Source organism: Puntigrus tetrazona, chromosome 13, assembly GCF_018831695.1.
Source record: "Puntigrus tetrazona isolate hp1 chromosome 13, ASM1883169v1, whole genome shotgun sequence".
NCBI classification, from domain to species: Eukaryota; Metazoa; Chordata; class Actinopteri; order Cypriniformes; family Cyprinidae; genus Puntigrus; species Puntigrus tetrazona.
In genome coordinates, this window is record NC_056711.1 from 24,504,962 (window position 1) to 24,527,958 (window position 22,997).

The 22,997-nt window shown below is 38.8% G+C and overlaps 3 protein-coding genes across 10 annotated transcripts in view; all 3 read left to right on the forward strand.

Moving 5' to 3' along the window:
* Window positions 1–2,998: 2,998 nt before the first annotated feature.
* tlx1 (T cell leukemia homeobox 1) lies at window positions 2,999–9,951 on the forward strand. 2 transcript variants are annotated; one of them, XM_043256384.1, is made up of 3 exons: window positions 2,999–5,289; window positions 6,283–6,520; window positions 7,356–9,951. In XM_043256384.1, the coding sequence occupies exons 1-3, from the start codon at window positions 4,821–4,823 to the stop codon at window positions 7,564–7,566; spliced, it is 918 nt and encodes a 305-aa protein (XP_043112319.1). In that variant the 5' UTR covers window positions 2,999–4,820; the 3' UTR covers window positions 7,567–9,951. The 2 variants fall into 2 exon arrangements, with proteins under 2 accessions (XP_043112319.1, XP_043112320.1); XM_043256385.1 differs by having other exon boundaries at window positions 3,000–5,289; window positions 6,319–6,520.
* A 488-nt stretch (window positions 9,952–10,439) lies between these two features.
* sdhaf4 (succinate dehydrogenase complex assembly factor 4) lies at window positions 10,440–11,536 on the forward strand. Its single transcript, XM_043256386.1, has 3 exons — window positions 10,440–10,598; window positions 10,803–10,934; window positions 11,083–11,536. Exons 1-3 carry the CDS (start codon window positions 10,520–10,522, stop codon window positions 11,190–11,192), a joined length of 321 nt encoding a protein of 106 aa, XP_043112321.1. The 5' UTR covers window positions 10,440–10,519; the 3' UTR covers window positions 11,193–11,536.
* An 842-nt stretch (window positions 11,537–12,378) lies between these two features.
* Window positions 12,379–22,997, forward strand: part of smap1 (small ArfGAP 1) — an 86,455-nt gene continuing 75,836 nt past the window's right edge. For 5 of the 7 annotated variants that reach the window (XM_043254729.1, XM_043254731.1, XM_043254733.1 and 2 more), the window contains exon 1: window positions 12,379–12,692. In XM_043254729.1, coding sequence (XP_043110664.1) covers window positions 12,575–12,692 — 118 coding nt within the window. In that variant the 5' untranslated portion in view covers window positions 12,379–12,574. The remainder of the gene's footprint in view (window positions 12,693–22,997) is intronic. The other 2 variants (XM_043254732.1, XM_043254735.1) reach the window with 2 other exon arrangements.

Here is a 22,997-nt window from a genome sequence, read left to right on the forward strand (position 1 = left end):
GAAGCCCCCGAGGCCCGTGCAGGCACCAGCTAGTCTGTGGCTGTGTTTCTGGCTTGTAGGTTTGGGCCGGTGGACCTGTTTGTTATGGTGTAGCGAGCTGCATAATTGGGACGAGGGGAGAGGGAACAAGGAGGAAAAGATAAACACAAAAACAGCCTACCTGTTGAAGGCACCGCGTGATGACAGATTATGACGACTCTGGTTTTCCCGCGTGCTGTGCTCTCGCTAATAACGGAAATTAATGGCATTGTTCGGATAACTGCCCGACCGTTCAACATTTAGATACGCATGTAGATGTGGTCGTCAGGGATTTAATGAAAAAATATTGCCCGCTCTTCCCGCAACGTGATCATAAATATATGTATGAAAATCTCTTTATGCATTCAGAGTAGATGTTAGAGTGTTTGGTATATAATGAAGATAATGAAAAAGAAAAATTAGGTCACATATAGTATGTAATTTTGATTAATGACTGCTCTCCGTTTATTGCAACATTGCCGGATTATTATCTGTTCTTTTCCCACTTGTTTTTCTCATGCTCATTTCTTTTTCTTCTCATTTTCTGCTTTTTCTTCACCTATTCTATGATTCATTGTTTTCATTGTCCTTTATCTTATTTAAAAAAAATCTGCATTTAAAGAGATAATTCACCCATATACATGCATATATATACAGTAGTCAGCATTTGAAGTGGATCAAAAATTATCATCAAATGTTAAGACAAGACTATTTTGAGAACAAAAAAAAAATAGTGTATAGATCATACAATGAAATCTATACTATTTTTTTTAAATAGTCTACTATATATATATATATATATATATATATATCTATATATATATATATATATATATATATATATATATATATATATATATATATATATATATATGGCAGACTATTTCGAAAACAAAAATGTTATAGAACATACAGTAAAAGTCAAACTACATTGGACCCCACTGACTTTCATAAAAAGTACAAAAAAACCAAAAAAACCCCAAAATATTTGTACCTTATTAAGAATGCAGAAAGTCATAGAGATTTAGAACAACATGAGTGAAAATGCATTTCAAATTTGGTGAATTGTGCCTTTAAGCAGGCCACATATTCATCTGTTTATTCAATAATGATCTATGAAACAGTTCAAAACAAACAGGGGTGTTTAATGTTTTTATAATCATAATATCCTTAGTTACTGGATATACAAATATTTGCTTTGGCAATCTAGCAGCTAATAGTACATACTGGCTCCTGGAGTTCTTTTCCTCTGTTGGGTCTGAGGAGCTTGGGAGGGGAGGCAATAGTGTTGATCTCACGCGTAATGACCAGTAGCTGGTGGGATGAGTCCATCCATCTCCGTGAAGTAAACAGGTCCCAGCTGGGCTCCTGCATTCAGGATGGAAAAGGGAAGCGAGGCCGGCTTCACCCGCCTCCCCTAAATAAAACAGGCGACAGGATGCGCCCGCACTCGAGAGGACTGACACACCATCCAGCGGCTGCAGAGGAGGAGCGGCTTCCGCTGTCATGGGTGTCAAGTCCACTATTAGACTGCAGAGTGAATCCACATGGTGCCCGGAGTAAAAATTGAGACTTCCCATGTGTTACAGGGAGTAGGGACTCGGACAATAAATCTGTACTTCAATTCAACCTGTGAGCGATCTGTGCTGCGTAACCATCACAAGCCGCCTCTGGCAATAAGCAGCGTGAGGGGCCACAGTTACTACTGTGTAATTTATGTGGTTATATTATACTGAGTGTGAAAATAGTCTCGAGAATGTGTGCAGTGGCTACTAAGACATTAGTTATAATACTAAAGTAGTGGCTAAAACGACCTGAATATTGAACAATACAGCTTTGCCAAGTTATTGCACACACAAATTGCATTATATTGCATTACAAACAGCGCAGGGAACTTCATTAGTATTGATTAGCTGTGATAATGATTTAATAACCTCATTAAGGCACAATTTTCTTATATAATGAAAGATGCCCGAAAGCAGTCATAACATAGTTTTGACTGGCAAACAACCAGTTTAATAATTTGTCTTATTCACTTGTAGATTCATCTGGCCACGGCTGACATTAGTTAAGTGAATCTCTCATTGCTTTCTTGACTGTAAGAAATATTATAACAACGGACAGTTTATCAAATAATTGTTCCTACTATGTTTTGATGGACACGTCATCCAGTAAAACAAGTCATTAGCATGGGAGACACAACAAGTTAATGGATGTCCCATCCCTCAGCACCTCAGCAACTGATCTGAACATTTGTTAACTGGTGCTTGGTGATCATTTCTCATCCGAACAGCAAACGTATTCTGCCTCAACTTAGTGTTGCACCTTAAATATTTAAAAAATGCCATTCTTTAGCTTGCGCTCTCCACCGTGGAGCCGTCTTCGCTTCATACCATAATTTGGAGAATGAAGGGTTTTTGTTGCTTTTTTTTATTTTAGATGTACTTGAAAGTATAAAGGCGTACCGTTCAGATTTTACTTTTGCATAATTAAAACGTGTGCTTGTTCTCTTATTTCCTTTTTAACAATACAGGCCAAAAAAAAAAAACGCCCGGTCCCTTTCCATTTGACAAAATGCATTAAGAAGCCCATCCGTCTGTTTCAGAGGTTAAAGACCGCGAACCTAACATTCTGTCCTCGGAAAGTAAAAGCCCATTTCCCTCATTACAAAACAGAGAACTGCAATTCTGTGGCGGGTATAGGACCACGAATGTTATCATTTTAACATACAAAGATTCAAGATCAGAAGTACTGCATGATATCATTGTACCGCCCCACAAACTATCTAAAAAAATCAACTCCTAAATATACAGGAAGCTTAAATGTCTCTCTCTGAAATGTATTGTTTCAGACGGACAGTTAGCTAAATCAAAAATCTAGCCTATATCAAACTTAGCTGCGAGCAAATGAAGCGGGGCTGAATTCTTGTCATGTTTAATGAGAGTGTAGATGTACTTGAAGCTGTCAGCAGCTGGCTGTGTGCTCTTGACTGCGTTCAGAGGTGAGGCGCCACTGAGCGCTGATGGCCCGCATGTCTAATACTACACAGGTACTGCACTAATTATATATACATATATATGAAAGTAATTATAAATGATAACTGCAACAAGTTAAAGTTACGCGTCGCGTCGTCGAGTTGGTCTAAGATAGTAACCATAGCATTGCTTTCCAGTTTTGGGGAAACGACAAAAAGACACGACTGTAATTATAACTTATAACTTAGCTATCATCGATGGGTAATCAAAACGAACGTATGTATGAATGAATGAATAAATAAAAGTAAATAAATAGACACTGCTTTATTTTGGTACAAACTAATTTTTTGGCACATAAATGTCCTATAATTTACATTAAATGCCATACTTTTTCTTTCAAATACACATCGTTTTGAAAAAGAAGGCACACGTGACAGACGGTTTTGCCGTAGAATGTAGATTCTATGTAAATCGGTACTTTTTAAACTCGGTCGACTTCATTTGCATTTGAGGAATGTATCAATTACCACGCGATATGAAATGGACATTCGTGGGCTGACAATACTATCATCAAAAATACATTGATCGTTGCGGCAGAATCCAGCTTTTAACCTTCTATACCGTTTCGTCTTTGTTCCTTTAATTTGTAAGGGGAAAGTATCATTTAGACCCACCAGTTGCGGTGTGCATTAATAATAAGTTATTTTCTAAGCTTCGGCGCGGGCACGTCTTAAAAACTGTAATTAAGTCTACGTTACTGTAACAAAAATGCCAATTTTAGCGAAAATAAACACCGTTGCGCTTCATTAAACTTTAATGTCGGTCATTTGGCCGGCATTAATCAGCGCCCCATCAAATATTAATGCTTTAATGCGTCTTACGTGAAATAATCACCACCCACTTTCTTCAAGAAGGAAATCGATAACGTGCAAGTGTTTGCTTGTCGTCCAACATCGCGTCTTATTTAGATAGATTAATGCATACAAAATCAAATTAATAATTAATACAAAAGTTAAAACGCTGCAAAGGATGGAGGCATCTTACCAAATTAATTCTGTCGTGACTCACCACGCTTGTAATAAATATTTTAAGCAGACATTTCATGTAGAATTTCATTCATATCATATCGTCTGTTTTTGATGAATAATGCAGTTATCCCGATAAAAATGATTGGTTTATTCATAATTAATTTCACAATTAAATGTTATAGTTGACAGCTTTATCAATATCGATCCGTCTCACCATTAAATATCGACAAACCGCTGTAATTCACGTTAGCGAAATATTGAACCGTTAACGAGAGTAAAAAAAAAAAGAAAAAAAGAAGAAGCTTGACCTGGAAATCAGTGCCTCATCTTCGCGTGATCAAGAAAAGAGCCTCTCAGAGACAGAGACCGCGCAGCCAAGTTAATGATGTAATTGAAATGGACATTTTTTTGAAAAATCGTTGGTGTTTTGGTTTAATAAATCATCTCTTTGAGTCGCCCTGCTGAGAAGGGAATTCCAGCGCGTTTCGTTGAACAGGCTCGTCGTGGTTTCTTTAGCCAATTGGGTCTCTCACCCCAGAATTGGAGGCTTAATTTTACCCAGCCTCTTTGGCATTTTGATTGATGTTCCCGTGGCTCCATCCGGCAGGCTATAGCTATAAGGGAAAAGGGAGGCAGTAAAAAAAGACAATCGTCTGTAGTTCGGTTCCTCTCGCACGAGCAGTCAATGCTATTAGATAACGACAAGTCTGGACTAAACCGCGTTATAGTTGCTGTATGATAACTGGGGTGACGTGGAGGTTCCTGTAGGCTCGCAGGAGCGCGCGCGCCTCTCCGCACCATGGATCATATGGGAGCGCATCTCCACCAGACGCACGCGGACACCATCAGTTTTGGGATCGATCAGATTCTTAACAATGCAGACCAGGGGAGCTGCATGATCTCCAACCCCAGAATGCAGGACCTGGACTACGGTTTGGGCTGCATAGTGAGCACAGCCTACAATACCATGACCGGCAACTACAATGTAAATAACTCGGCGGGATACAACGGGAACTCGTGCAGCGTCGGCTCCCTCAACGGCTCGTACAACATGAACCTGGGCACGAACGTTAACGGGAATTGCCTTAATTCATCCGGGGTGATCCGGGTTCCGGCGCACCGGCCGCTGAGCAGCGTTCACTCGTCCATTCCCAGCAGCGCTGCCACGGTGCCAAGCATGGGAAGCATGGGCACCATTAACAATCTCACGGGATTAACCTTTCCATGGATGGAGAGTAACAGGAGATACACCAAAGACAGATTTACAGGTAATAGAAATCTCTCTGAACTTCGGAGCGGTGTTACATGCTTTGTTTAGACCTGCGTTCTTATTAACAGACTGCGCTGTACAAACCTTTTCATCTCGTTGCAATCCTTGATTCAGTGATAAAAGCAGTCGAAATACTGCAGGAATTTATTATAGGCTTTAACTTTGTCGCAACTTTGTTTCTGCTTGCAATTCCTAGGCGGCAATTACACGCTTGAGATGTTTATTATATGTTCAAATAATTAATAATCGCTTCACTGTTCAACCAAACGTTTTGCGTTATAAAAACATAAAAATGAGTGCTTGAATTTGAAGTAGTTTTTATAACGTGTCATTTTTAACTGGTTTCGCGAATTAATAACACAAACTTTTCTACGCACAACAATCACTACAATGTACTGGTAACAACTAAACTTTTTTTTAAAACTTAATATCCATAGAAACGTTTTTTTCTGTGTGGTGTCAATGGTATGAACAATTTGTCAATAATTGTCTGTTGTATATTTAATTACTGACAGACTTTCTTCTTCACATGTCAACTTCAGTATTGATTTATCACGTCTGTAAATGTTCCAGGTGCTAATTACTGTTTATTAATTTCATTATTATTTGAAATAATTATACTCGGTAAAAAGGTGACGTTTGTTACCTTAATGAGCTATTGATTTGACCCTTCAAAATTTGACTCGATATAAATGATATTTTTTCGACTCGAATGAAATCATTTAATTCTCTATACCATATGAGGAGCATTTCTTGTTATCCAACAAAACATTTTCACACCGTGTGTTTATGTCTTACATTTTACACAGTGTCGTAATAAGAAAAAGCGTAAGATAATTATTTAGCATAAGATAATTTGTTCGCTTGCTTGGCTGAGCTTATTCGATATATTTCGTGATTGTTGTCATCTTCGTCTCGTGTACTTCCCACTGCTTGGCTCTGTCGTTTTGCTGATCTCTTCCGCTTGCTTTCACCCCGTCTCTCGATCTAGTGGCCCTCTCACCGTTCACTGTAACACGCCGTATAGGTCACCCGTACCAGAACCGAACGCCTCCGAAGAAGAAGAAGCCCCGGACGTCGTTCACGCGCCTCCAGATCTGCGAGCTGGAGAAACGCTTCCACCGTCAGAAGTATCTGGCGTCAGCTGAGAGGGCAGCCTTAGCGAAAGCACTTAAAATGACTGATGCGCAGGTCAAAACATGGTTCCAAAACAGAAGAACGAAATGGAGGTGAGCTTTTGTGATCTAATCGTGCTTTTACGCTCAGGCGTAATGCATTCTTTTTCGTCTCCCCGCTAAACCCAGTTTTAAAAACCTCTACGAGGTCAGCCAGGTCAGTTCCGTAATGCTTTCTGTATCGTGCTCGGAAAGAAGGCCTGTTCGTGCCGTTCAATACATCGATGCACGTTTAGCAACGGTGGCCTTTCTCAATGTCAGTTACTTTTTCCACTCCAACTTTGAAGTGTAATATCATTATACATTCTGCTAGGCCAGGAACCGAACAGGAGCATTTTAGCAGCGTTTTATATTTTTAGAAATCGACGTAGATTATGTTGTGTTATACCGTAAGCAACGCTTCCCCAAAAGCTTAGTTGTGTTTTAAAAAAAATTATTACGCGCTAAAATAAACATCAATATCGCAACAGTCGTTCACAGTCATTTATGAAAGCAAACCTGAGAACATGAAATGTAATTTATATTGAGTAAAATGTATAATAATTTACAAGCTCACATAGCCCATGCAAACTGAGTTTTCGAAAGACTCAGATTACATTGCGAAAGATTTTCCCAATCTGAGTGAATTTCTAGATTAGTGGCAAAAATAAAAAATAATGGAACGTTTATGAAACGAGCGTTCGATTGACGTCACGATCTAAGGTCCACGGTTCTTTTTAAAAATCCGTGTTATGAAGCAGTCGCGCCAAAATAGTAACGTAGCGTTCTTTCACATTAGGATCTTTGTTTTCTTTTATTATTAAATGTAGTCAGTCACTCACTCACTAAAACGGTTGTTGCTGAAATCACCGACTCAACGACTTCTGTGCTGTGATCTGAATCCATGCAGGCGGCAGACAGCGGAGGAGAGAGAAGCCGAGCGACAGCAAGCGAACCGAATCCTTATGCAACTTCAGCAAGAAGCTTTTCAAAAGACTATAAACCAGCCTGTTACTCCGGACCCGATCTGCCTGCACAACAGCTCTCTGTTCGCACTTCAGAACCTTCAGCCCTGGACTGAGAACACGGCAAAGATCAGCAGCGTCCCCAACACTGACTGAGAGACTTTCGTGGACGTGAGATCCAGGCTACAGAGGAATATCTCAGCATCACCTCACTTTCTTGCTTTTAACTTAGTCTTCATTTGTAGGCCTACCTGATAGCCTTGTGTACAAAAAAAGCTTACGTTACAGAATAGGCCTATTATTTTTTGATTGATTTCGTCATCGATTTCAGCAAAACGTAAACACAAAAGACTGTCGCATTTCGTATGCATCTCAAACAGAACTTTATTTTGTACGCATACGATGGTAACACTTTGTAATAACTTTTATTAACAGGTCAACAAACAAAACGAACGAATATTCGTTTAGAATTACGGGCTGTTTCCCCGGCGAACCGTTAATTTAAGCAGATGCTATATCAGGCGGTATCCGAAACAGCCTAAATCGTAGGGATGAGTTGAATATCCCAAAGCAAAACGGCACCTCTCTGTTACAGCGAGCCTCGCTGCAATTAATATCCTTGTCATTGTCAGGGTTTAACACACGCAGGGTGAAAAGATACCACCCCGCTGTCTCCAAACACACCCTGAGAGGCTCGTGCCTCTTTAACCCGCAAACAAGTGAAAACGTAAACCCACGCTTCGAGGACCTCCAGGCGAAAACGAGGGCTATTAAACGCCGATAAAACTGCTCACGTGGATACCTGCAAAAATTAATTTTAAATAAAAATATTTTAAATAACTTAAATATGCGATTCTGAGATTAAAAAAGGGAAAAAAATAAGAAGCTATAAGTGATTTTAAAAAGCGCCGGACAGAGCTCAAAGCGTTTTCTTGTGTTGTGTGCACTTTTGCTAAACGCCTGTAGAAAAAGAATAAACTTCGTGAGGCAGCCAAGACGAATAAAACAGGCTAGGCTACCTAGGCTATGTGGGCGTATCATGCTATTGCTAATCAGAGATTTATTCTAACTAATTACTGTTTTAACTGACTATTTAAGCGTTATATGTTGCTATGATCATTATTGCTACGAACAAAAGTTATTTTTATTAAGTGTTACCATTTTCAATCGTTTTTTCACCCGTTTTTACAGGTTTGCTAGGAGGGATTGTATTTTGCACGTTTGTTAAGGAACACAAAAATAGTCCTGTGAATTAAAATATATTCTACAGGAAAAAAAAGGGCCTTCGTGAACGATTTTAATTCTTCATTCCTGCGATGGTAATTTTTTTTTTCAGAGGCGAGATACAGCACTTGTTTTACAGAAATATGTTGTTGCGACGCTCCGAAAAGATTGTTCGTGAACATACATGTAGGCCTACTTGTTATTGCATTATTTGTAAATGTTAGCTTTTCTGTATAGTCCACACGTTTTGCTTTGCCTGAATTCTCATCTTACACAACCGACAGTTTATCAAAAGTCAGATCAACCGACAGCCTGTGTTTATTATTCGTTTACTTGAAATATATGTGATTACAAGATTTTTTTATTTGTCCTTCGCTTTCTTCAGTGATGTCGGCGTGACCTGTGTCAAATATATTTTATTATAGCTTGGTATTCCGATTAAATATCCGTGGTCACGTTTCAGAGCGGGTCATTAACTGTTCTTTTTGTTGAATATAGCAACACCTCGCAGGTTTTGTCATATCCCAGATAGCCTATCTGTGATGAATCTCTGCTCAAGTGAATGACAGTTTGGGTTGCATGATAAATGGATGGTGTTTTTTTTTCTTTCCTTTTCTATTGGAGAGTGCAAACGTGTGTTTATGGTAACTATGTGCAGATGTGACGGTGTTCCTGAAAAGAACCAGAAGCTTAGGCCATCCAAAACTGCATCGGAAGGTGGTTTAAATTTCATCATCTCTTCCGAAATCGAATAATGTGTTACATAAGTGTCGTTTAAAACTTTCCAGAATGTTAAGAAAGTCGTTTAGGTCAGAAATAGAGCCATCTCCATAAGCTCCGAATAGTGACACAAGTCTATGCTATACTTCCATATAGGCTAACATAGAAACATACAGAGTGTTTTGAAAATATTAGCTAGTGTGAATTTTTTTTTTTTTTAGTTTTTTTTGAGTCATTTCGCATTTCCCAATTGTTGTTTTATTATTAGGTTATTATTATTATTATTATTATTATTATTATTTATTATTATTTACATTCAGCGTAGCCTATATTTACATATTTGATACATTTTATAATTTCGGACGCATACTAATAATATGCAAAGAAAACAGACAAGAAAACATTCGAATAATGATCCTTTTTCTCTTTCCTTTTTTTTTTTCCAGCGCATGTAATAAACTGTCTTTCAAAACAGTAGGCCTATCGCAGATTCAAAGTATTGCATGACGAAGACTTTCTGTTTTCTTTTTGTATTTCAATGCAATTAAAAAATCACGTCACATTCCATCAAATAAATCTACTTTAATTAATAATTCATGAATTGTCCATATAATTCTTAATGCCGTCACGCCTAATACAGGCTATCATGTTTTTTTTTTTCTTTTCATTTTTCTTTTTCTTTTTCATTTTTATAGCATTTGCATGGTAACATCAAAACAAACTTAGTTGACTAGCTTTGAAAAAATAATTTAAAATTTAAATGTAGCTGAACGAAATTGTAATAATTTTTTTTTTCAGTGTAAGGGTAATTTAGTAATTTTCTGAGTTCTGTAAAATAAGTCTATTATTTTATCGCTTATGTCTCACGGGAAATCTAACTATGCTGTAGTATTTTATAACTTGTTTTCACATTGTTTCTTATCTGTTCTTCGTTTTGATAAGTTGCATGCAAAGCAGATACACTTAAATTTACGCATCACTCGGTTTTGCGCTTCTCTAGCGCCGCCGCGACCCTCTCGAGTGTATTTTGTGTCCCTAAATGATGACGCTTGCATCGTCATTTTCAATCGCCAAAACCTTCTTCAGTTGTATAATTTTTTTTTTTTTTTTTTTGGCTGCGACAAGGGAAAAAGTTCACAACAGATTAGCACAGCGTCCATGCAAAATGTCTCTTTTACGCGTTGGCTGTACTACGGCCAGAGGATTTGTAAAGAGAGGATTGTTTTTAGAGTCGACTTATACTGGTGAGTGCAACCCAAATACCTTTGGGCTTTAACTGTTCATTGACATGCTTGCACAAGACGCACTGATTTGCACTAATGTCATATTAATATGCACATTACCCAAACTACCCTAATGCTGATCATTAAGAATCGTGGTCGAGTTTTAAAAAATACGTGTAAATGTGCGCCAGCTTTGTTGAAGCGTGTCTCTGCTCTCCTCTGCAGGATATCATAGGTCAGCAGGTTATACATCTGGTGGTGTGACCAAAGATAAAGAACCGTTAAAGAAAGCGAAAACGCCCCAAGGACGCTTTGACATGGACGAAACGGAGTCAAAATCGAAAGAGGTTCTAGAACGTAAGTACGCTTATTATTTGTACAATAAATTACATGAAAGATCAGAGTTATCTATCGAAAAGACCTGTGAATATATGTAAATGATTAATTAAATGTATTTTAAGGTTATGCAATTGACATAAAATGGAATTATATTTAATTTTTCCAGGATTTCCAGATGATGTGAATCCAGAAACTAAGGAGAAAGGTGGTCCCAGAGGTCCTGAACCTACACGATACGGAGATTGGGAGAGGAAGGGACGTTGTATTGATTTTTAGTTTGTCCTGTTGATGATAATAATAAAATGTATTTATTTTAACATTTAAAGGTGATCAATCCATCTCCATACAGATACAAAAAGAGAATTTCTGGGCCAGAAATGTGAACGTGTATCCTGATTGTATGGGCCTACTATGTAGAACGGATGTTTGCGTAAAAATAGTTTGAACTACTTTAACGGATGTGTCCAGCCTTTAATGGACATCTTGACAATAAATCTGTTGGATGGGATGCTGTTGGATTTTTGAAAAAGATAGATCTTATGTTTTTATTCTCTTTGGAAGTGTGTAACAGATGTCTGCAGGCCCGAAAAATCTCTTAAAAGAATAAACATTCAACTCAATACTTTGTTTTTGTCAAAGTTTTGTCACAAGTACACGTGTTTGTGATTATGTAAATAAGTTTAATTTTGTGGGGGGAAAAAAACAGTTATTGCAAACGCTTTCCTATGTATCTGCACTTGGATTGTTTCAGAGGTCACTACCGTATCAGCCTTTAAGGGGAGGTTAAACATTATCATTATATAAAGCATTATCAGGGTACTTCAGCAAGGCTGGGAGAGAAAGACAACAAAACTGAAAAAACGATTGTATTCTGCCTGATGTTTTGAATGATATAAACCCTGACGGCATGTCCATTAAATAAGCCGAACAATATCATAATACTTTAGTTTTTCTAATTTATTTTGTATTTGACACTTTCAGTTTAGTTTAAAATAAGCTGCTAAAAGTTTGCATGATTTAACATTTTTGTTTACAATTAGTTACTGTTTAATGAAAAGTTTATAGTGACGTTGTAAAATGTATACAGTATACTTTGGCATATACACCTTTTCAGGCACCTAGCTTTAATCTCGCTTTTGTCTGAACTTGTCACTCAAGCATGATTTAAAGACCTGGCCCGTGACAAAACTCTTAGTAACGCAAGGTATGATTTAAACATCATAGTTACATATTTCACGTCAGACCGGCTGTCCAGCCTACCGACGCACGCATACGTCAGCAATGACGCAAAAGTCACTTCTTTTTGCATTTCACAAATCATAGACTTTTAAATTCATAGGAAAAAAATAATACACCGCTTAATCGCGATTATACCCTCTCCCATTCCACAGTTTCTAGTATTTTTTTTTTAAATTTATTCTTTTTTAATCGGCTCCCCGTATTTTCCTCTTCTCCGTTTCCGCTTCCGGCCAGTTCCTCCAATCGGCCATATTCCACACCGATCCGTCTCAACCCAGCCGCCGCTCAGTTGCCGCGAGCCCTCCGTAGCTTCGTTTCACAGGGGATGGTTTTCCATTTGCGACGATACATTCGCACAGAGTGAATCGGGGGCAAGGCAGGTGATTTTATCCAGAAACGCCGACGGAAATCGGGCCGAGATGACGACGCGATCGGAGAGGGAAAAGGCTCAGAAACTGAACGAGCAGCATCAGGCCATTCTGTCCAAAATGCTGAGGGAGGATGATAACAAATACTGCGCCGACTGCGAAGCCAAAGGTGAGGTGATGTAAGATCTCGCGTTTTGTGTTTTGATCACCTGTGCGCGGCGGGGGACTCGTTACACGCGGGGCTGGGTCACGGTCCTGAGTCACCGGCAGGAAAGCCGTGGAGTGGGTGTCAAAACCCGTTTAGACGGCGTATTCGAGCGCGTTTGAAGCGAACGGTGCTCGGACCCCGTTTAGGGTGACAGCTCGCTGTGCTTCGATATCCGGCGAATCACTACTCAGCCATGTGTCCTTGACCAAGACCATTATTAATGCATGAATGGAAAAGCAGTGTGGAGTTTAACTGATCAGCAGGTTTGATACTGTCACCGTAGAGTTTCATTGTGCGAGATGTTACACAGGACAGATGAACCTATGTGTGTCTACCTGCTTTTTAACAATGCTGCAGACGAACGCTGTAATGCCTTTGTTCCACATATCCACCTGTTTTATAATGATTCATCCTGAAACGGTGTACATAATACCCTATTATGTGTCCACGGGGACTGTGCTGCTAGAAGTGATACTCTACCATTAAGCAAATGAAAGCAGTTTCTACCAATTTCTTTTCTTCAGATTGTAACTGGGTGACTGTAACTATAATATCTGCTCAAGTGGGTGGTCTCTCTGTTTAGTTTGGTGTGTGTTCACTCAAGATGCTTTTAAATGTGTCGGTATAATGCTTTGGTGCTCGGAGGGAAGGGTATGTTTCGTAATAACAGGCAAATTAATGTGTAATGTGATGTTGAGGAGGACTGAAATGATTTTCGGATTTTAAAGACGAAGCAGAAATGCATGTTATAGATCTTGGTGTGAACAGTTAATCTGTTTCATTATTTGAAAACGTTTTGTCCTCATAACCCGATCTTCCAGTGAATCGACACGTGATGCACAGACTCCCGCCCTTCATTTTGTCGTTTTGTTAATCTATTAAACTCGGAAGTAACCCGCAATACAAGAGACGTGTCGACCCGCTGCTTCCATTTAATCGCAAATGTCATTGTTTTTAATGTCGACACAACGAGAAAGCGCAATATCACCTCTTCGTGTGGTTGTGTACAGTTGTACTAGATCTGAACGTTGAGAGCCAACCCGCATTCTCATTTCCTCTCGGTTGCGTGGTGCATAACCGGTGGCTTTGACGTCGCAGCTCCTGATGTAAGCTCGCAGGTGGCCTGTTACAAACTCGGATCTTTCTGCTTTAAATTTTGTCGTCCCTCTTCGGTCTTCCCACCAAAGCCCATTTGCTCCGTGGAGAGCATGTGGGAATGTTAAGGCAGCCCTCGGCCCTGTGGTGATGTTGCAGGCCGGTACCTTCTCGAGCTCCCCTCTCAGCTTACATCCAGTTTCTTCCACTCGGAGCTCTCCGGTGTCTTAAGTGCAGCCACACCTCACTGCTCATATTGCCTGGCCTCTTTTCTGCCTCCGTCTTTCTCCCTCTTTCATAATTCCGAAGCTGCTGGGTGGAGTTTTGCAGCTTCATTAACTTATGAATGACGGCTTTTAGAGAATGTTCAAGTCATCGTGAAATCAAAAAACTCTTTACACCCCGAAATGAAAACTCTGTCATCCTTTACTCTACTCGGTCCAAACCTGTATATTTTGTGAAACATTAGAATGTTGGTAATCAAGTGACCTTTGACTTCTGTTGTGTTTTCCTAACAACGCACTGCACTCTTTGCACAAGGTCTGGTGTATGAATTTTAAAGTGGAAGTAAATGATCTGGGGATTTATCTTTTGGGATTTTTAAGTGTGACCGTATTACTCACGTAATGCGGATGGTGCATAAGCACACAAATTGACTCTCTGAGAAATTTCTCAAAAATCATCTTTCAGGGACTAGGCTGTTTTACACAGAATAATGAGTAGGGTTTTTGGTGAACTATCCCTTTTATATATCATTTCTAGGTGGTACGGTGCACTAAATTATCATCAGCACATATAATTCAGGGGGAAAATTTAGTCACATTTTATTTATTTTTTCATTGAAATGTAATGACATGCTTCTCTTAATGCCATCACCCAGGTTGTGCAGGCTGTTGGGTTTTAGTTCTGTGAAATGCTTCTTTCAAACATCTGATTACCTGCTAATGGGTAAAGCAAGTCATTTTTTGCTTTAAATATTCAGTTTTATTCAGAAATAGACACAGGTGTAAAATTGCGAATGCTTTTTTTTCGTGAAACTGAGACCAATTTGAATATGGAAACGCTCACCTTTACTTAGATGTGAGTTTTGAAAAGTCCTGTTCACACTGGCCTGAGTACTGTCTTTATGAATGTGTAGCTGAAGTCAAGCCTGTATACTGTTTGCGACTATCACCTGTCACCGCTGTCAAACTTCACACGTTCAACCGAGGCACAGTTATTAAATCTTAATTAACCACCGCGGGTTTTATGCCTCTATAATGAGCAGAGCATTTTTGTCAAAACTGTCAACAAACAACAACAACCGTATTATTGACTCAAGCACAGGACCCATAAATCTATTCCGCTGCTTTGCGTTTGTGGCCTGTTTTATTATTTAACTTCATTTTATTCCTAACCTGACTTTTGGTCTTCCAGCTTTTTTGGGTGTTTTTCAAAGGATCTCATTTTGTGAGACTAAACAACGAAATAACAAGTGATTGCCATGACTCTTTCCCGTATGTTTGCGCCATCAGTGAAACTTTGACTTGATTTGGTTGTAGCATTGAGAAGCTGCCGTGAACTCCTGCTCTGTCGAGTCGTGTAGAAGAAGAGATGGGGCAAGTGTGGCGCCGCAGGAGCCGCTGCTTCCAGCCGATGGATGTGATTAGGTGTGACAGAGTAGTAGGGATCGGTCAGACATGGCTGAGCACAGTGTGTCCAGAGGCTTTTATTTACTTTCTGCCGTGCTGCTCTCTCACTGCCTGATGCTCCTATACCCGCTGTCACCGACATGCAGAACATCACTGGAAAACGAAACCAGGCCAACCTATGTTTAAGGTTGTATTTGCTTTGTGTGTGTGTGTGTAGATTTTGTGTCAGCCTGAGTGTCATACACACCCCCAGTCTCTTTTTTTTTTTCAAACCTGAGTTTGCTTATTCATTCTGAGTGAAAAGGTTTTCTTCAGCTGTAGAGCATTAGATATTCCCGTCTTTGGAGCTCAGGGCACTTGTGAGTCGCGCGCACACTGTGACATGCCTGTTGTCTGGCGATAAGAACAGGCCCTGTTTTTTGACAGGTCACCTACTTTAGTGCTGTAGGGCGAGGGCTGTTGTCAGTGAGGTCATACATTATACACCTTGTTGGCTGCTTAAATTGTCAGAAGGTATAGTTTGTTTATTTATTTATTAATTCACAATTAGTAATTACATTTGCATATTTATTCACTTTCCATTTACTCATGTGTTATAATAATAATAATAATAATAATAATAATATTATTATTATTATCATATAATTTTTTATTTTATAATTATTATTATTATTATTATTATTATTATATATTTTTTTTAGAAAACACATGGTTCTGCCACATTTAAGAGAGTCAAAAGGCAAAAGACTTAGTGATTTCTTGATGGGAATAGGGAATATTGGGGCAAAGAATGCGGACCTGGCAACCTGGTTTGGCAGTATGGATTAATCCATAAGGACTAATAGGATTGCATTATTATTATTATTATTATTATTATTATTTTATTTTTTATTTTTAAAGTGATACAGCAGTGTTTTAACAACACATTATCTTTTTTTTATTGTAAAAACATTTTAAATGTGTACTTATTGCATTTTTTTTTTTAAATGTTCTTCTTCTTATGGTATGCAATAGTAAAAACATTCAGTCCTAAACATGCAAGACAGTCTGAATGGTTGAACTAAGACATTTTCATTTAGTTTGTTGATTTTAATACTGAAATCTAAATTCACAAAGGCAGCATATCTAACATATAAATATGTATGCACACACACACATTTTCAGCTTTATTCCAATTAAAGGAAATAATTCATGCTTTAGCTAGCAGTAGTTAATTAGTTCGTTAGTTTTGCCCACTTTGCAGTTTCTCTCTCTTTAGCCACCTCACAGTTAGAGATCAACTGTACTGGTAATGGTTTTCAGCATTCATAATTGCTCAGATTATGTGACTGGATACATAAAATCCCACAGATTGCCAATAGACAGCAGTGTATACACATTACATCTACTTAGCTACAGACGGTGTGTCTTCTCACATGATCTTTTTGTAAAACTCTGTGGGCACAGATTCTGGGAATGCCTCTGGGCAGTTCTAGTAATGAGTAATGATCCAATCATAACTGCAGGCCTCAAGACAGAAGACAGCAGAGAGTACTATTTTGTGTGTGTGTGTGTGTGTGTGTGTCTTTCCTGATTTAAGTGCTGATAGAAGTGTGTGTGTGTGCTGTATTGGTTTTGCATTGTGTCTGGCAACTGGAGAGTGTTGAGAGATGCGTCTATTTGATAGGCTCTCCATCCTTTACTTCCTGTTGCACACGCACACGCCACAAGGACAGGCAGGAAATGTGCTCCGGTGCGTCCTCCTGTGCGCTCTCTTTCACACCGTCACTCACAGAGATAAGAATTGCTGAAAGCCTGCGTCGGCAATCTTTGTGTTTGTTTTGGTCATTATATCCTCCTGAAGTTGTTACGATTAGCAGGCCGCGTACGTCAAAGAAGGAAAGTGCAAATAGTACGGCTATCATATTAATGTGATTCATTTATGTAATAAAGTGCATCTGTGCAAGAATGAGTAAGGAGCTGTTCACGCTGCGATATTTAATAATTTCAAAACGGTACTGAATTCTGAAGAGATTTATTACCTGTCGGATTGATATCCTTGAATTAACTTAATTTTGGCTTTTCTGTGTAAATTCCCCTCTATGCTTCATATCTGTTTTTTAAAGCGTTATCACAAGTGCTGCTTTTGTCCTGATCAACACAAGTGCAGATGTCATTTGATACAACAGTTCAGTAAATAAGAAGTTAATATTGTGTTATATTTTGAACTCTATATTGCTAATGAAAATGTTACTTAAGCCGCAGCAGAACTGTTTAGTTTCTGACTGAATCTGCTTTTTGAATCAAATCAATGATTCAAAGGTCCATTCATAAAGAGTTTACTTCATTCCTGAATGAATCCGTCTGAACAAACCGACATTTACCAGCACCTTCTGGTAGTTTAAGTTTCTTTTTTTAGGAATCGTTTCTTTTTTGTTTTTATGCGACTCTGAAGTCTGCAGAAAAAATGCTGAAAATTCAGTTTTTATTAATCCGTACATTGTACTATATATTCACATACAAAACAGTTATTTAAAATCGTGACCGGCTTTATTTGAGAACAGGGTTACGATTTATGGGTATTTAAAAAACATCCACTGGGTGTAACAGAATTTTGCATCCAAAGACCCTTTAAGTAAAATACATTTGTAAATAAATGAATATCTACATTTTCTTTAACACAGAAACAGCATATAAAATGTATGTAAGATATATATTTCACAATATCACTGTTGTACTGATTTTTTTAAATTAAATAAATGCAGCCTTGTGGAACATATCAGACTATTTAAAAACATTTTATGAAACGTATTAAACCCAAACGTTTGATGGCCTTGCAATTACTTCTAGAGACTTTTTGTAACGTCTGTTCAATTTCCTTTTCTTTAATTGAATACCCTTCATTATATCTTCATTTGTCAGTATTAAATCGACTGTCAGATTAGTTTTGCTTCATTTTTAATTGATTCATAGCCCTAATATCAGTGCAGTGTTTTTTTGAAATACAGTAACTATTCATTCCCAGACATTTTTGACCTCACTGTGATGTCCATCAGAAGGATTTCCCCTGCTAACTGAAACAATACCAAGTCTTTCCTCTTTGTGACGGGAATGAAGTGCATGATGGCTATCCCTGCGGGTGAATTCTAGAGCAGCAGCTTCCTCTCTCTCCTTTTGAGCTGGATTTTCAGCTTCTGACAAACACGCCGAGGAGTCGGTCCCGCTCAGGCTCTGTCTAAACACGCTAACCTTCACAAAAAATTAGATCGCGTCATTCCCATATGAATTATGACTTCAGTAATTACAGGCAGACGAAAGCGCGGCGTGCCTTTCTGGCTTGTTTTCCGGGGTTTTATGTAGGGCCTGGAATGTGCGCACATTTACAGGTTTTCTAAAAGCTGATTAGGAAAAGAAATCTGGAATTCCAGCGATTGGATTAAAATATAGGGGAAAGCTTGTATCGGTAGCTGATCAAATTCGTTTCTTTAAACTGTAATTAATGTTAACGTTTGCTAATCTGTACGGTTTGACTGCGGACACTGATTCTTTGTCTAGTAGCAAGTCTGTTCGGTGTACGGAATGTGTTATTTAGCCAAAAAACGTTTTCTTTATATGACTTGGTATCTAGTTTCAAACATCTGCTTCACAGTTTTTTTTCATTTTAAAGGAGAATCTCTTAAAGAATGACTCAATAAAAGCTGCAACCTATTTAGGGACTCATAGAGATTCATACTCGTGCTTGATTTTGCCCAAATATTAGCCTGCCGCTTGACGGACGGCTCTACCAGCTGGACTGGTTTCGGTTAGAGCAGCTGTTCTGCTGCTTCAGACGGATTCCATTCCCCTCAAAGCCTGGATCAAATTGGGCCACATCCGGGAATCGGCGTGGAGCCTGTGCCTGTAGAAACTGAGACGTTTGAGACCGAGGGTTTTGTAACTTTCAGTCTAAGCTGGTGTTATTGAGGGTCTTCGTTCAGATATAGAACTTTTAAGTTGCGTTGGTAATTAAATAATGAATAGTTGAATGCTAAAGCCCGTCTGCTCTTAATCTCTTCAAATCGATGGCGTCTTTACCTTTAAGTGATTTGATAATATGCCTCTGTGTGTAGCCCTCAGCTTAAGTACTTTAGTTTGTCAGCAGGTGGTGCAAGAGAGACATTACTTGGATTGCTGTACAGTATGTGGTTAAAGGGTTGACTAGATTTATGTTCATTGCGGTGTGTTTTGGCTTAGTTCTCTCCCTGTTGCTACAGTCTTCACTGAATAAAGACGGGAATTTAGCCTTTTGTGTCTCTGACAGTGATTAATTTCAGCAGAGCTCGCTGGGCCTTTCTCTCATAAAGAGCATATGGAAGAGTTTAGGGCTGCTTTCCAAATGAAATACTAACTGCACTGTGTATGTGTATGTGTGTGTGTGTGTGTGTGTGTGTGTGTGTGTGTGTGTGTGTGTGTGTACACATATACATATCATAAATATAATACGATAAACAGTGGTTGTATACAAAGCATAAAATAGCATGAAAATAGCAATAGCATGAAAGTGTGGTATTTTCTAGAGGTGAAACGTTCAATACGAGAAACTCAATATTTTTGGGGGGTGGTTTTTATATATATATATATTATATTAACAAATAAAGGCTTATAATTGCTAGCGTAAAATGTTTTTTTTTTACTTTATTATAGTATTTTTGTCTAACCTCAATATATAGGAGTCATCTTTTATGTTAAATTCATATATTTAATTAGTAAATTGAGTTAAATAGTAGGACACCGTAGGGCTGATACTAATCAAATGAAATCAGTATCAACAGTCTGGCACGGCAGAAACCGCATCTTAAGTAGCATTTAGGTATAAATAAGGATTTAAAGATTTTGGAAGGAAGTTCATACAGCAAGGATGCATTCAATTGATCAAAAGTGACAGTTAAGAGATTTTTAAATGTCATACACTTTTTTTTTTCTGTTCTTTTTGAAGTTTATTTTCTTCAAAGAGTCCTGAAAGCAGTGTATCATCGTTTCCGCAAAAATATTAAGCTGCTGTTTTCAGAGTTAAGAAATGTCCAGCTTTGTCATCGCAGTAATAAAATGTATTTAAAGCATAAAATGTTATTAACAATAGAAATGATGTGATGTTTTGTAGTTCACTGTTTTTACTGTGTTTCAGATCAAAGTAATGCAACTCTTGGTTGAAACGTCTTTCAAAATCATTTTAAAAACCTTTTAAAAAGACCCAAATTATAAACGGTAGTCATCGTGTACGAACCAAATCTGATATTAATATGGAACGATGCACCTTTAAACGCACAGCCTTTAGCGCGAGCGTTTCAACAGTTTTCCCAATTTTCCCGCTACCCTATTGATCAGATGTTGGAAATGGCAGTCTGGAGGCCGCTGTTGTGTCGGTCACTTAGCCTCTCTCCAGCAGGGGACAGCACAACACCACTCAAAGCTGAGGCGAAGCTCATCCATCCGTTTAAACTTAAATGACTTGGGCTTCTTGGCTGCAAGTCACATTCTTCCAAACTTGCCTTTAACACCGTATTACGAGACCGGTGGGTACTATTAAGGTCGCTCACAGAGGTCACGGCGACTTGGCCTTTCTCTCATGTTCACTTGCAGTCGTTCCTCTCCTTTCCACCTGACAGAACACTGTGCTGAAACCTTGCCCACCCCCCAGACGCTCTCTCTTTCCTTTCCTCACCTGTCACAGATAGCAGACGCACACGCAAGCGCGCACACCTTTTCTCTCCGTCTCTGTCAGGCGTCTTTCTCCTGCTAGGCTGGAATAGAGGGCTCTAATTTCATGCTCTACTAGTCTTCCCTCTGTGAGGCCGAACTCAACTGTCACTCAGTTGGACTCCACTGCCAGTTTTGAGACGCCGCGTGTGTGTGTATGTGTGTGTTCCCGTGCCTCAGAAGACCGGCGGAGCGGAGCTTTTCTTTGAACGGGGTCTCTCTCTTTTTTTTTTTTTTTTTTTTTCCTCTAATGAAGGAGTTAGTTCTCTCAGGATCTCAGTGACTGGCTTTAATCTTTAATTGAAGTCTTAATTTATTTGGGGGGCTTTGTAGAGTGTGTCGTCACATGGCGTCTGCCGTTTTCAGCTTGTATGTGTGAAGATGAAGGTCTTGGCAAATTCTGTGTGTGCTTGCGTCTGCTTTGTTTTGGTTTCAGGTCTGAAAAATCAAAGCGATTTTTACTGCTCCTCAAAGATTGCTTTATTTCATCTCCTGTTTTTGTCTTCGGCAGCTTCTGTGTCATGTAAATGAAGTACGCCGGTCATGGTTAATGATGGTGTGTACTGCTGACTGTGGCGCAGTGATATTGTGGTGTTTCTGTTGCAGTCTGGGACGCTTTGACAGGTCTAGGAGCTCTAAAGAAGTACATGTGGAGTGGCGCAGCGGGTCTGCAAGGCTCCTGCTGTTCCCAGTGTGACTCACTTTCCCCCCACAATGCTTTGCAGTGTTGTTGGAAGCCTGTTGTGACAAAAGCTGATCAATACAGTGAGAATTAAAAGCTACCGTGGCTGCATTTAGATGTACTACAACAGTCTTATTGTTGGGAATAATTAAAGTAAGGAATTAAAGGATTTAAGATGTTTGCATGGGCAAATTGTCTACATACTAGCCATTTTAATGAAGAAATTGAATTGGTTTTATCATTGTCTTTATGGCCTATATTTAGCAATTTTGAGATGCTAAAGTCTGATTAAATGCTTGATTTAAAATATCGATTAACATGTTTTGTTTTCAGTGTGTAAATCTTTGTATTTATTTTATATACTTGCACATCATTATCTGAAAATTGAAAAGTCTGTACTCTTAAAGTGGCTGAATTTCAGCCAAATAGTGGCGAAGGCACCAAGAATGACATGAAGTGAGATAAAAAGTATGTGAAAGCTGTCTAATTGTTTATAGTAGATCAAACCAAGATCTTCAAGGGAGTCTTGTGTCTTTTTTTTAAAAAAGTTCTCGCCTTCACGTCATTCCAAACCTATATCGCTTTCTTTTTTCTGTGGGGCATAAAAAAACATATTGATCACTTTTGGAACCAGTTTTTTTATATGGTTTATATTTATATGGGGAAAAAACGGAGGCAATTCTCAGAATATCGTTTCATGTTCCACCAAAAGAAATTCTGAAAATGATACAGGTTTGGAATGACATGAAGCCGAGTAAATGATGACAGAACTTTTTTTTTTTTCTTTTCTGTTTTGGATCATGATTTTTATCTACTCCAACCAATTACCTGCCCCTAAAAATGCTTTCCATCTCACTTTATGGCACTCTTGGTGCCTTGTATCATCTTTTGACGAAATTCTTGTGTTAGTCGTCACCCTGTCATTCTTTGCCTCCGGGGGGCGCTGTGAGAATGCGGTATATTTAAAGCAGCCCAATGAACTCGCTTCCTTCTTTCCCCCCACGGTCTTCTTTTCCATTCTTATAGTTCTTTAAGTTCACATCCAACTGAATGAAAGCTGTGAGACAGCTCCTGATCCTGAATCTCTCTCTCTGTCTCTCTGTCTCTCTGTCTCTCTGTCTCTGTCTCTGTCTCTCTCTGTCT